This window comes from Bactrocera neohumeralis, chromosome 3 (assembly GCF_024586455.1).
Source record: "Bactrocera neohumeralis isolate Rockhampton chromosome 3, APGP_CSIRO_Bneo_wtdbg2-racon-allhic-juicebox.fasta_v2, whole genome shotgun sequence".
In the NCBI taxonomy this organism is placed as follows: domain Eukaryota; kingdom Metazoa; phylum Arthropoda; class Insecta; order Diptera; family Tephritidae; genus Bactrocera; species Bactrocera neohumeralis.
In genome coordinates this window covers 15,922,315-15,935,317 of record NC_065920.1, presented here as the reverse complement: position 1 = coordinate 15,935,317, position 13,003 = coordinate 15,922,315, and the positions used below count along the sequence as shown (strand labels likewise).

Here is a 13,003-nt window from a genome sequence, read left to right as displayed (position 1 = left end):
GTTGAAATGTTTTATTAGGAGTCTTAAAATTTACATTTTTCTTCTGTTTGGAGCTTTTTGAGCTTTTCGTATTATATCAAACCTTTAAAATAAACTCAAATAATTTGCTCAAAATATCGAGGTATAAACTTTTCTTCTTCTTGGAGCTTTTAGATGAGTTTTTCTATTTTAAGCTTTTAATAAAACACTTGGGATAAAATAAAAAAAATAGTTATATAAAGGTTTGGGATTTAAAAAATGTTTCAGAAAGTAGCTTTTTGAGCTTTTAAGGCTTTGAATCAAGCTTTTAAAGTAAGCGCCAATAATTTGATTTTCTTTTTCTTCTAAATGATAAAATATTTTTCCTCCCATAGCTTTTACTGAAACTTTCAAAGTAAATCAAAAATAATTATCCGCTTGGAGCTTTTAATGAAACAAAGTAAGGCAAAATTCCAAGTAAGGCAAAAATAATTACCCTCACGGAGCTTTTAGTGGAACTTTCAAATAAGGTAGAAATAATTTATTTAAAGCCTCGATAATAGACTTTTCTTCTTCTTGGAGTCTTTTAAGCGTTTACTTCTTTAAATCAAAATTACGAAGTAGGCTCAAATAATTTATTTGAAAGCTATTGAGCTTTAAATACTATAAAGCTATTTTATTAAAAGCTCTTAAAGCTCATTTTAAGAATATTATTTTAACTTTGTATAGCTTTCAAAGCCCAAATAATTTTCTTAAAATGGGCTTTTAGAGCTTTTAATGAAACTTTCAAAGTCTCAAAATAAGAACTATTTTTCTTGGATCTTTTTGATATTTGAGTCAAACCTTCAAGAAAGCTCAAATATTTTTTTTTAATATCAAGGTATACATTTTTCATCTTTTAATCAAACTAATAAACTGAGACTTAAATAACTTTTTTAGAATATCGACATATAAGTCTTTCTTATTGTTATACTTTTCATCTTCATGGAGGTTTTAGAGATTTTAATGAAGCTTTTAAAGTAAGACTCCAATAACTAATTTAGAATATCGAGATATAAATTATTCTTAATCTTAGAATTTTTGATGAAATTTTCATAAAAAAGCTCAAATCGCTTGCTGTTAACGTCGATTTACTAATTTAAAAATCATCCGTATTCAATAGCTTGCAAGAATTTTTCGCTCGAATTTTTAGCAAATTTTTTTCGCAGTGCTTTGTCGAGATTTTCGTGCTCGATATTTGTTACACCGCGACTTCATTGCAAAACAAACTGCCTTTTGCGCCTTTTTACTTCCTCTAGATTTGCTTTTTCTTATTTATTAAGTTTTTTTTTTGTTTTTGCTTCTTGTATATAAGTAAGTGTTTCTTGGGTTTTTTGTTTTCGTTTTTTTCCGTTTTTGTATTTCACTTTTCTTTGAGGGGGTAATTTGATGCCTCGCAACGTGTTAAATAAAAACGCCTCAATGATTACTTGAATGCGCTTCCCTTTTACTTAACACCAGTGCAATAGCTGGGCTCTATATGTGCGCTGCAATGTCCTAAGTTAAGCAGCGGCATGCAAACACATACCGGAGCCTTGCTTATGGTTAGTTTCGGAATTTTGGTTCGCAGAGCCAAAAACGAGCAACGAGCAGCAACAAATAAGCAACCAAAACGTATGGCAAAAGAGTGAAGCGAAGCAGCCGATACTTGCCTCTTGGCGGCGGCAAACTTGGAATACTTCAACGCTTGCGCACACAGACGAGTCGAGGAAGGGAGGTGGCGGTATGAGCAGTAAAGTGAGAATGGCGTGGCATTTTTGTTATAGAACTTGAGCTCTTTTTAAATAAACTAAAAAAAAGCTTGAAAAATGTGATTCGAGGATAAAATCAGAATATGGATTACAATACAATAGCAACAACAAATGCTGCAAACCAAACTAAGTTAAAGCGAATAGCGAAAGCAAATGATGAATAAAGCAATCGTGTTCGTTCTAACAAAATTGAGACGAGAGAATGTTAGTAAATAGCTTAGGTGTGTGTGTGTTTTTGTATGCATTAGGTACTAACTTCCAGGAAAGCTTTGACAGTTGGTTTTGTAGCATTTTCTACATTCTTTTTTTGTATGCTTTTTTCTTTATCATGTTGCTTTGTGTCAAAAACATTTTAAATTTCACTCATTTTATGCCGTTAACTCTCTCCCACAACCATGAAATGAGTCTTGGCGCAATTTGTTCACTTTGACAAAATGTTTGGACTGCCTGCTAAATATTTCGCAGCGCTTTTGCTGTCTCGCCTTCCTTACTATATACATACATACATGTTGTATATGTTGTTGTTGCTTATGTGACGTCGAAGTGGTGCCTACTGAAGTGTTTATAACACGTTTACTTTGGCATATCATCATCATATTACATATTAGCGCTACTCCAAGCATACACTAACAAAAATAGTAGGGTCTTTGTTGCTTTGATGAAGCATGAAATGTGAAAAAGATTGTAAATTGGTTGCGGGAAAGAAATTTTGCACAAATTTTTCTGCGAACAAGCTGAAGTGAGCTTTGGAGTTTGATTTGTCCTGTGCTGGACTTGTAAACTTGTTTTCTTTCTTGGCACAGCACCAAATTTTGCCATTTACACCAAACAACCAAACTATTTATACCAAACAACCAAACTATTCATACCAAACAACCAAAATATTTATACCAAATATCCAAACAATTTATACCAAACAACCAAACTATTCATACCAAACAACCAAAATATTTATACCAAACTTTATAACCTTAAAACTTTCCAAAATACGCACAGTTCGAATATGAATCATTTGTGAACTCTATCAAATATTGGTAAGAAGCTTCTCCTTAAAAGATCTGTTGAGACTATACGTTCATATACCACAATGAAAAATATTTGAAAAACTATATGGAGTTCCTTCTATCAATCATCTTTCAGTTTATTTTTATTTTTGAGTAGCAATTAGACATCAGTTTTGAATATTATCAAACGTAGGATCTGTAGTTTTGTTTGAATGGTTAATTGGTTGATAGAGCTTGGGTTGAGCGCCAGACTGCTGGCTGTCTCACTTAGGCCGTCATTAGTGCTCCCGCGTGGTAACCAAGTTAAGCCTTATCCAGCAACTGAGTTGATTTGGAAAAAAACTGACTATCTACATTACCCCAAAGTAAATTTTTGGTATGCCCTGCATTGCTGCTTTTCCAAGATCTAAGGTGTCCATTGCTTCAAACAATCCTTGAAGCAGCCGAATGGTCCAGACAAGCTAGTCCCCAGCAGCGCTCGAGCGAGCCAGCTGCCTTTTCATATCCTTCTATGCACACAAGTTCGGCCTGAAGGAGTTAAGTTTGAAGCTGTCTGCTGAGTATGGATTACTGTAGAAGGGACCTCTTCTGTTCCAATTTTATCTTTTGATCCGTCAAATAATATGTAGATTTTTCCGTTGGAATTGTCGACTAAAAATCATTGGTCCAATCTTTTCTAATGGGAAATGAAAACGTTGTATTCATTTCCTCGTGGGTCTCCTCTTCTCTGCCAGCTTAGACCGAGTTCATTAACAATATGATACCATGCCTGTAGTGACGACGCGTCTAGCTCCAATATCCTAAAATTATGAATTGGCTGGTCGTAAGTATTGCCCTCATACTTCACTTTTATGTATTAACCGGATGTGGAGCATAACCTCCACAGCCTTCTTGATGTAATTTTCATTGCGACAGTAATCCCTAGCGAGTAGACCCGTTGCACCTGCTCTAGAAGTTTCGATAATGCCACCATATTATCGTACGTTAGGCGGATGACGCTTTTGTAGAGCCAATAGAACATGTTAAGTCGTTAACCCCATTTGATGCAATGGTTGTTTTATGAAGGGCTTCGGAAGCCTTTGTGTTGTCTTTATATAAGTTTTTAAGAAGGATAACTCCGACATATTTACTGGAGCTCGAGAGTACAATAGTTATGCACCTTAAGGAGGGGACATTGGCCTGCCTCATAAAACTGATAGTCGCCATGTTAAGCAGGGCCATTCTATATCATTCAACATCAAATCGAGAAAATTATTTTGATAACCTTAACTTGGATTTTCTGAACTGTTCTCTCTCTCTCCCACTATGATTTTTAGTTTTGCAAAGTCGCACTGCTTCATGTTTGTAGGAACTAAAACATCCATAAAATATACGAGAGCTTAGAAGCTTTCCCGAAGGCTTTTTACGATGAACTTTATAGTCATAATTTTTCTAATAACTTCTACTTGTACTTTCTGAACTGCTCTGTCTCTCTCTCTCTATAATTTTTAGTTTTGCAAAGTCGCATTGCCTGATGTTTGGAAGAACTCAAAAGTCCCCGCCACATCGAGAAAGTTTTCTGGTAACCTGAATTTGGGTTTTCTCTTTCTCTCTCTCTGACTTTCTATTTTCTAAAGCCGCATTGCTTCATGCTTAGAAGAGCTCAATAACCCTCGTAATATCTTTGAGAGGTTAAAAGCTTCCCTAAAAGCTTTTTACGATAGGCTTTTATACCCCGATAAAGAAACTTCAAAGACCCTATGAAATATATTTATAAATGATCAATAAGAGTCCAGTTAGCCGTGTCCGTTCTGTCTATGTACACATACGGGAACTAGTTTCTCAGTTTTTGAGATATCGATCTGGAATTTCGCACACGTCCTTTTCTCACACTACAGCATATAACTGCCATACAAGTGGCCGATCGAAAGCTAGTGCTTGTTTGGAAGAAGGTATAATTTTGTCTTTTTCAAGGGTATTACAGCTTTACAGATGCAACAGCAACAGCTACAGCATATAACTGCCATACAAGTGGCCGATCGAAAGCTAGTGCTTGTATGGAAGAAGGTATAATTTTGTCTTTTTCAAGGGTATTACAGCTTTACAGATGCAACCGAAGTTAAAGTGTTTCCTTCTTAACTTCCTAAAGCCGCTTAAATGAATGTTTAGGAAAACTCAACAATCCCGCAATATCTCTGTGAGCATCAAAGCTTTCTTCAAAGCGCAAACGACCATTTTACGTTTAGTTTTTTATATACGCATTGCGACATTTCTTTGAAAATCATTATTATCGCCTATAAATGCCATTAGCTTGCCTTTTAAATATCTAAACTAAATTTCTTGAGAACTGCGTGTTTTTTCAATTACACTGAAACCCCGCCTGCCAACGTTATGAAACGTGCAATATCTTTTATAGACTAGCACTTGTTGAAAATTTCGCACGGAACCCTAAAACATGCCAAGGAATTTCAGAAATTCGCACCTTTTCTAGCAAATCATTTATTTGCCTTTTGTATTTCGCTAAAATTCATGCGCTCAGCTCAGCTGCTCTTTGACTTGGTCTGTTACCTACCAGGTTAGGGCATCCCTGTCGCATGTGACCAACATGGTCAGCTATGTTGCACACATGTATGTACTTGTATATATGTACATATATATCGCCTTGCAACATGGCTGCGCCGCACACCTTATAAGCAGGCGCGCAACAACAACATGCAAAGCATAAATATACACATCAGCTGCCTGCACTAGAGTGTAGCTTGACTCGAGGTAGCAGCGCGCTTGAATGGCTAACTTATTGACCAAGCGACACGTCGGCCAACCAACTGCCGGCTGCTGTTCACTGCTGTTCATATGCCGGTGTTTGGTCGGCCATCTGAACAGCAGCACAGCTTTATAAATACAAAGTAGTAGGCACATTGTGACATTGCTGTCGGTTGCTGCCTTCGCTTGTTGCTGCTTTTAATTTTCAAGGTCTCTCCGCATCACTTAAAAGCGAGATTATTCTTCCCTTAAATGATGCGCTGTGACACAGTAAAAGTCACTGCATTATGAAGACACCTTCAAAGTCTGTTTTTTCACTGTTTTCTGCTTGCAACTATGAGCGGCTGTCTGTGTGTCGCTGTGGCTGGTTCTCTGTGTCTGTGTATCTCTGTGTCTTTAAGCCTGTGTGGCTCTGTGCCTTTGCCTCTGTATATATGTGCCTCTGTATTAGTATATTCTCAAACAGTCGCTGATCTGCCAGCCAAGGTGAGTTGACAATGTGTCCTCATAGTGGAGCCCAGCTAGAGCTGCTCGTCAAATGCCACTTGCAAGCTCACATGTCTGTGTGTACACATATGTTTGCATAGTGGCAAGTAATTATTGTGCAATATATGTGTGTTAATAATTTGCCATGTCCGGCAGCACACCGACCGGCGCACACCGTGCCATAAGCCTTGTCCAGCCCTGAAGTGCCTGCACTTATAAACCTCTAAAAATGCCAATATTTTTGCGCAGACGCTTCCCGCCTCGCCTTGGCATGGAAATATTTGCAAGCACCGGCATGCATACATATCAATAAATGTACTCGTATAAAGTAATGGCAGTAAATGTAATGCATTCGCAGCGACAAAAGTAAAATTTAAAATTTATTTGCCACCATTGAATGACACGAACTGCGCCGCTGACGGCGGCAGCCGTTTTTATTATACCTTACCTACTTATTTAACACTTTCGTATTGCCGCCGCTCGACTGGCAGTCCAGTCGCTGGCAAATACAACACAACAACAATAACAATATATATTAAGGTCGCTTTATTCACACTTTGCAGGCCATTTTGTGGCATTACAGCGCATCGGTGACGAAGACCGCAGCGGCGGCAGGTGAAAAGGCGGCAAGCGAAGTGCTTTTTCTGCTATTTTTGGGAAGCGAGATTTTTAATGCGAACAATTAATTTGCTGATGCTGATTTAAAATTTTTTTATATATTTTTTTTGCAGTGTAATTTCGTATTCGCTTATTGTCGCTATTTATACACATTTATACTTAACCGTAAGTACTTTAGATGTGTGTGTGTGTGTTTGTGGTGTATTTTAATAAAACGTCATACTTGTCAGACGCCTCTCAACAGCGTGTACACATGTCGATCCTTGGCATAACAGCGCGCATATAGACATGCAGACATACATAAATACATATATGCATGCATACATATGTGTGTAGATACTAACACGGACTCATACACATATACATGCAGCCATACGTACATACTGACATACATATATTATTACATATTTATAGTACTTTAGCTGCCCTTGCGCAAAATCACCGCCATACATATGCATATGTGTGTGTGTGTCTTAATATTGCTGTTTGCATTATGCAGCTTTCGCTATGTATGATTCTTTTCTGCGTGTCTGTATGTCTGTACATATACATGTATCTGGTGCTTAGCCTGTTTTTATTTGTGCGCCAGTTCTCTGCCTGTTGGCCTCCTGCCGGGCTGTCTCCAGTGCATTCGTGATATGAATAAGAACTGACAGCTGTTTCCACCTTTTAAACGCATTTAAATGCATCGGATGGTATTTAAAAAAGAAAAACAACAACAATAAAAATCAAAATAAAATTAACCAAAGCAAAATTAAAATGCGTTTTCGAATGCATTTGCGTAGAATGCGCCAGACGCATATTATTTTTAGCAGAAATAAATATTAAGAAAATTTAAAAAATATGAAAAAAAATTTAAAGAAAAAATAAAAATATTAAAAACCAAAATAATTATAAAATCTACCTAAAATATAAAAAATAAGAAAAGATTAATATAAAAAAGTTAAAAGAATATCTAAAAAATTTGACAAATATGACAAAAAAATAAAATGAAAAAACTAAAAAATTATGAAAAATAAAAAATACCTAAAATGTATGAAAAATTTAAACAGTTAATAAAAAAATATGAAAAAATTAAAATAACTATAAAATATACCAAAAAAAAATATAAAAAATATAAAAAAAATTTAAAATATACATGAACAAATACAAAAAAAAAACTTTTTTAGCAGAAATAAACTAAAAAAAATGTGAAAATTAAAAAAAAAAAAAAAATTAAAAAATATATGAAAAATTAAAAAATTATGAATATGAAAAATAACAAAACCCACTTACCACCCACATACTTCGACTGCAACGAATAGCACTGATAAGGTCCAATCAGTTTGTTGATGGTTGGCTTTAATCTTTTACGCAGTACACTCGATAGAACTTTATATGCGATGTTGAGGAGGCTTATCCCACGGTAGTTGGCGAAGATTGTGGGGTCTTCCTTTTTGTGACTTGGGCAGAACGCACTTAAATTCCAATCGTTAGACATGCTTTCGTCAGATCATATTCTAAAAAGAAGCTGATGCGTGCTCCTTAATAGTTCTTCGCCGCCACCCACCGCTTTATTGTTCTTCAGACGGGTAATTGCTATTGTAACTAATCGACTTACTGCCTTTTTGTGCTCACTTTGAACTAAAAAAAAGAAATACTTGCATCATCAGCCCTGCTAATAAAAAAATTCTTATTTATTATTGTATTTATTTTTTATTTTGCATTTGATTTCATATTACATACTCACATAATCTTATATACATATATACTTATATTTTTTGCTCTTCCTTTTCACTTACAGGTCACCGACACCAATGATAACCCACCGATTTTCGATGAACCTGTTTACTCTTTTGACATACCCGAAAACGCCCCACGTGGCTATCAAGTGGGCATTATCGCCGCCACCGATCCGGATTTGGGCGATAATGCGCTAGTCTCATATACCGTCATCTCGGATTGGGCCAACGATGTATTTAGTTTGAATCCGCAGACGGGCGTATTCACACTGACAGCCCGTTTGGATTATGAAGAGGTGAGTGATGTGCCAGTTAATAAGTTTTTGAAATGTTGAAAATGAGTTTTTGAGTTTCGAAATACGAGTGCGGTTAACTTTTTGCTATAGTACGAAAGGAGGCATGAAAAACTACCGTTGGCTTTAATTTTTCGCAAACCGCACGTTTAGTTTGCTTGCTGAATATGCATGTTTAAAGCAGTTTTAAGTTTTTACAATAATACAGGGTGCGGCAGTCAATCCCGCATTTTTGAAGTAGGTGTAAAAAAAACACGGACATAGATATCAAAATTATATTCATAAAATATTTTTCTACATTAAAAAGCATTTAAGAAACATTGAAAATAATCACTGTTTGAAAATAACATCAGCAAGATGGCGGCCTTCCCGTGCACGGCATTCGCGCAGGCGATTTGCGAAGCTGTTCATAACATCACGAAGCATAGGCTGAGGAATTCTCTCAATTTCTAGCCGGATTCTTGCCTTCAGTTCACCAACAGTATGAGGTCTTTCTTCGTACACTTTACTTTTTAGATAACCCCACAAGAAAAAATCACACGCAGTGAGGTCTGGTGAACGGGGCGGCCACGGAATCGGGCCATTGCGGGAAATCACTCGGTTTGGAAAAACTCCGTTAACTCCGATCTCGCACTGCCACCTCTTTTTCTTGTCGTTTCACCAATATTTTCAAAGTTTTCGACCCACAACTTTATTGCGTTTACCGAAGGCACTGGTCTATTGCGATTAATTTGAAAATGCGTTCGGAAACGACGCCGAGCGGCTACATAGCTACCACTTTGATAAAAAGCTTTCACGGCAAACGAACGTTGTTGCTTAGTCCACGGCTCCATGTCTACTGAAATGCTATGAATAGGACAACACAATGGTGACCTTGGCTGCTCGCCCCCCACCACTCCTACGCTCCTGCGCGCTATTTATAATTGCAGTATTGACTGCCGCACCCTGTATATTAATTGTATAGCAATTAGAAGGAGCAGCTGTGGTAGTGTATTAGTTAGAGGGACACATAATCACGAGATATACTTTTGCTTCGATATCTGCTCCTTCCGACTATAAGAAAAGCTTCTAATAGTAGACGCTACTCGGTAGAGAACGGCAAGTCGCCGCGCGTATTTTTCTCGTGAATACTTTCTTAGAATTTTTTTTTACAAAAAGTTCAACGAATACAGTTAATGTTGGCCTAATAAAGTTCTGAATTTCCTTTTGCTCCAAGACTTTGTGCCTAAAAGTACGCAATATTGTGCATATGCTTACGAAACAATATAAGTGTTGGTAAATGTTTTAATTAGTAAAGTTTCATACCTTAAAGCTTACATTAAAGCTTCCTTAAAGCTTATACTAAAGCTTCCCGACGCGCATTCAAAAATCCGTTATTAAAAATATATAGAAGTTCTGAAAAGAAAAGCTTGTCTATATTAAATAAACACAGTTAATCATACATTAGATTGAAAAAGTTCTGTACGAGCTTTTTCTTTAACACTTTGCGCTTAAAACTAGGCAATAATATGCATATGCTTGTCAAACAATGGTAAATGGCTTAATTAGTGAAGTTTCATACCTGAAAGCGTACACTAAAGTTTCCGAGGCGTTTGAAAACTCTGCTAAAAAGTAGGCAATATTTTGCATGTGGTTGTCAAACCAGCTAAAGTGCTTGTGAATGTACTAATTAGTGAAGTTTCGCACCTTAAAGCTTACACTAAAGCTTCCTTAAAGCTTCCCCAGGCGCATTCGAAACTCAATAATTAAATATATATACCATAGAAGTTTTGAAAGGAAAATCTTATGTATTTATATTAAACATAGATTGATAAAGTTCTGTATGAGCTTTTCCTTTAACACTTTGCGCCGAAAAGTAGGCAATGTTTTGCATATAGTTGTCAAACCAGCTAAAGTGTTGATAAATGTACTAATTGGTGAAGTTTCACACCTTAAAGCATACAATAAAGTTGCCTCGGTTAATTTCAAATGCTGCATTAAAAGTATAGAAACTTTTCTAAAGCAAAATTTTGTGTATTTAATATTTCAATGTAACAAAATGTCAATATTTTTTGATTAATTATTAAGATGTCTTTTTCAAATTACGTTTTCCTATCTATCTAGGTGCAACATTATATACTTGTGGTGCAGGCACAAGATAATGGACATCCCAGTCTCTCCACCACATTGACTGTGTATTGCAATGTGTTGGATTTGAATGATAATGCGCCCATATTCGATCCAATGAGCTATTCGAATGAGATCTATGAAAATGTATCGATTGGCACACCGATTGTAACGGTTACTGCGACAGATATTGACTCAGGTAAGCAACAAAAGCGTAATATATTTGAAAACAACAAATTTGACAATTGCAACAACTCAGTGAGAAAGCTATCTCTCATAAGCAACACAGGCGATAAATATTATAATAAATATTATATTAATAGTTGAACTCCGGTGTATAAATTTTGGACAATGAACTCTTAACGGGCATGGTGTTGAGCTTTTCACTTTAACAAAAATATTATATGTGCACTTCTGCGATTAATGTAGCTCTTTAGTGCTCCTTAAATTGTTAAGCTCAGCTGTTATTTGCAACTACCCGGAATAATCATGTGTTTGCGCTCGCTTTACGGCACCCACTCGCTGGCTCTGCGCAGTCGCTTGCTTTCTAGTCTTTTATTACACTACACATCGACTTGCCACACTTTGCAACACTTAGCAACACGAAAAATTACTTTGCAATTGCTGGCACATTAAAAACGTTCTTCACCTATTGACCCACTAAACGGCGGTGCTTTAAATGTTTCCGATTTTCTGAGTTTCCGAGTTGCCATTTATGCTCGTAGTAAAAATAAATATCATTATAGCTTCTAACCGCAAACCGGCATAAGGCGAAACTACCGTGTCAAAAACTGTGCAACACAAAAATAAAATAAACGTAAAAGAACGGCACTAAAACGGCAGCAGCGCAACAAAAAGTGCGCAGAAAAATGAGCATCTCACGATTTATGACTGACACCTTTCCACGGCTTCTGTTTGTGCCTTCGAATGTGTGTGAGTTTGTGTGTCTAACACGGTTTGAGCCAGCGTCACAGCATTCATTAGCTTCTCTGCTATTACTGCTTTTCGCCATTTTTATTTATTGTGCCAAATTGCGCTAGGAATGTCCGCGGCGTTGGTGGCAACAGGATTAACAGAACTAATGATTGAAAATGAAACCAAATCAACGGTACAATTGCAGTTGGAATAACAATTTTTAAAGGTGTGGCCGAAAACCGCACACATTTTCATGGGTTTCTATTATTTTGTGTTAACTGAATATAGAATTTGAAGCTATTTTCACCAGTTTAACTTTGGTACAGGGTGTTCCAGTTGGTAAAATATTTTTTTAAATACATTTGAAATAGATTTGAAATAAAAAACTTTTCAAAAAACTTTTAAAGCATAAAATCCTTACCAGCTTAGCTTTGGTATAGGGTGTTTCAATCGGTATAATATTTTTTAAAAAGATATGAAATAAAAAACGTTTCAAAAAAAATTTGAAACAAAATTTTTACCAGGTTAACTTTGGTACAGGGTTTTCCAATCCAATCTATGTCCAAAATGGTGTTTCCAATAACAAATTCAATGCAAAATATGACGCTGATGCGTTTGACTTATATTGGACAACCTGTATTTCGAGAAATTTCCTCGAGTGTAGACTTTTCCAGCGCCTTACAGTAAACCAAAATTCCGTAAAACATTATAGGTTTAACTATGGTTTCATAGAGTCAAAGAATAACTATTTTATAACAGTCCCCAACCTTTACCAATGGCTCTCCTACAGCAATACAAGCCAACCGATGTCTTCCTGGCTCTTTCCTCGACATTAGGCTTCAACGACGCCTTCCTGTCTAGAATGAATACTAGGTAACTCTGTCAGCCGGCCGACGACACGTTTCTCTCATTGATGGTAGCTGCGCCTCCGGGATTTTGTACTTCGTAGTGAATGCAACCAATTCGATCTTGTTAGTGTTTATGGAGAGATCTTTTCAGCAGCGCAGCCCAGTTTTTTGCCTAAAGTACCCATGAGTTAGCTTATACACGGATTCAGAAATCTTCCTTCAGCCAAAAAAGCTACGTTATTCGCTTAAGTAATCACCCAGCAGCCGTTCCTCAAGCTTTTCCAGAATATCATTGGCAACCATGATCCAGAGAAGTGGCGAAAGACCTCCCCATTTTTGAGGTGCCCTAATTAAGTTGGAGGATGAAATCCTTAAGATTCGGTTAAATCTCAAATTTATTTAAAACTCTAACAACCGCTATCGAGTAGTGTCCCAACCGCAAACTCCTTCTTCCTAATGGTCCTCTCGAACCAGGAGACAAGAGTGTGCAAGGCTGTGTCCACTGATCTGTCGTAGCTTTGA

General features: G+C 36.6%; 1 protein-coding gene across 1 annotated transcript in view; it reads left to right on the top strand.

Moving 5' to 3' along the window:
* Positions 1 to 13,003, top strand: part of LOC126754235 (cadherin-related tumor suppressor) — a 267,652-nt gene that overhangs the window by 201,974 nt on the left and 52,675 nt on the right. The window contains exons 3-4 of the mRNA XM_050466216.1: positions 8,382 to 8,615; positions 10,716 to 10,917. Of these exons, the coding sequence (XP_050322173.1) occupies positions 8,382 to 8,615; positions 10,716 to 10,917 (436 nt within the window). The remainder of the gene's footprint in view (positions 1 to 8,381; positions 8,616 to 10,715; positions 10,918 to 13,003) is intronic.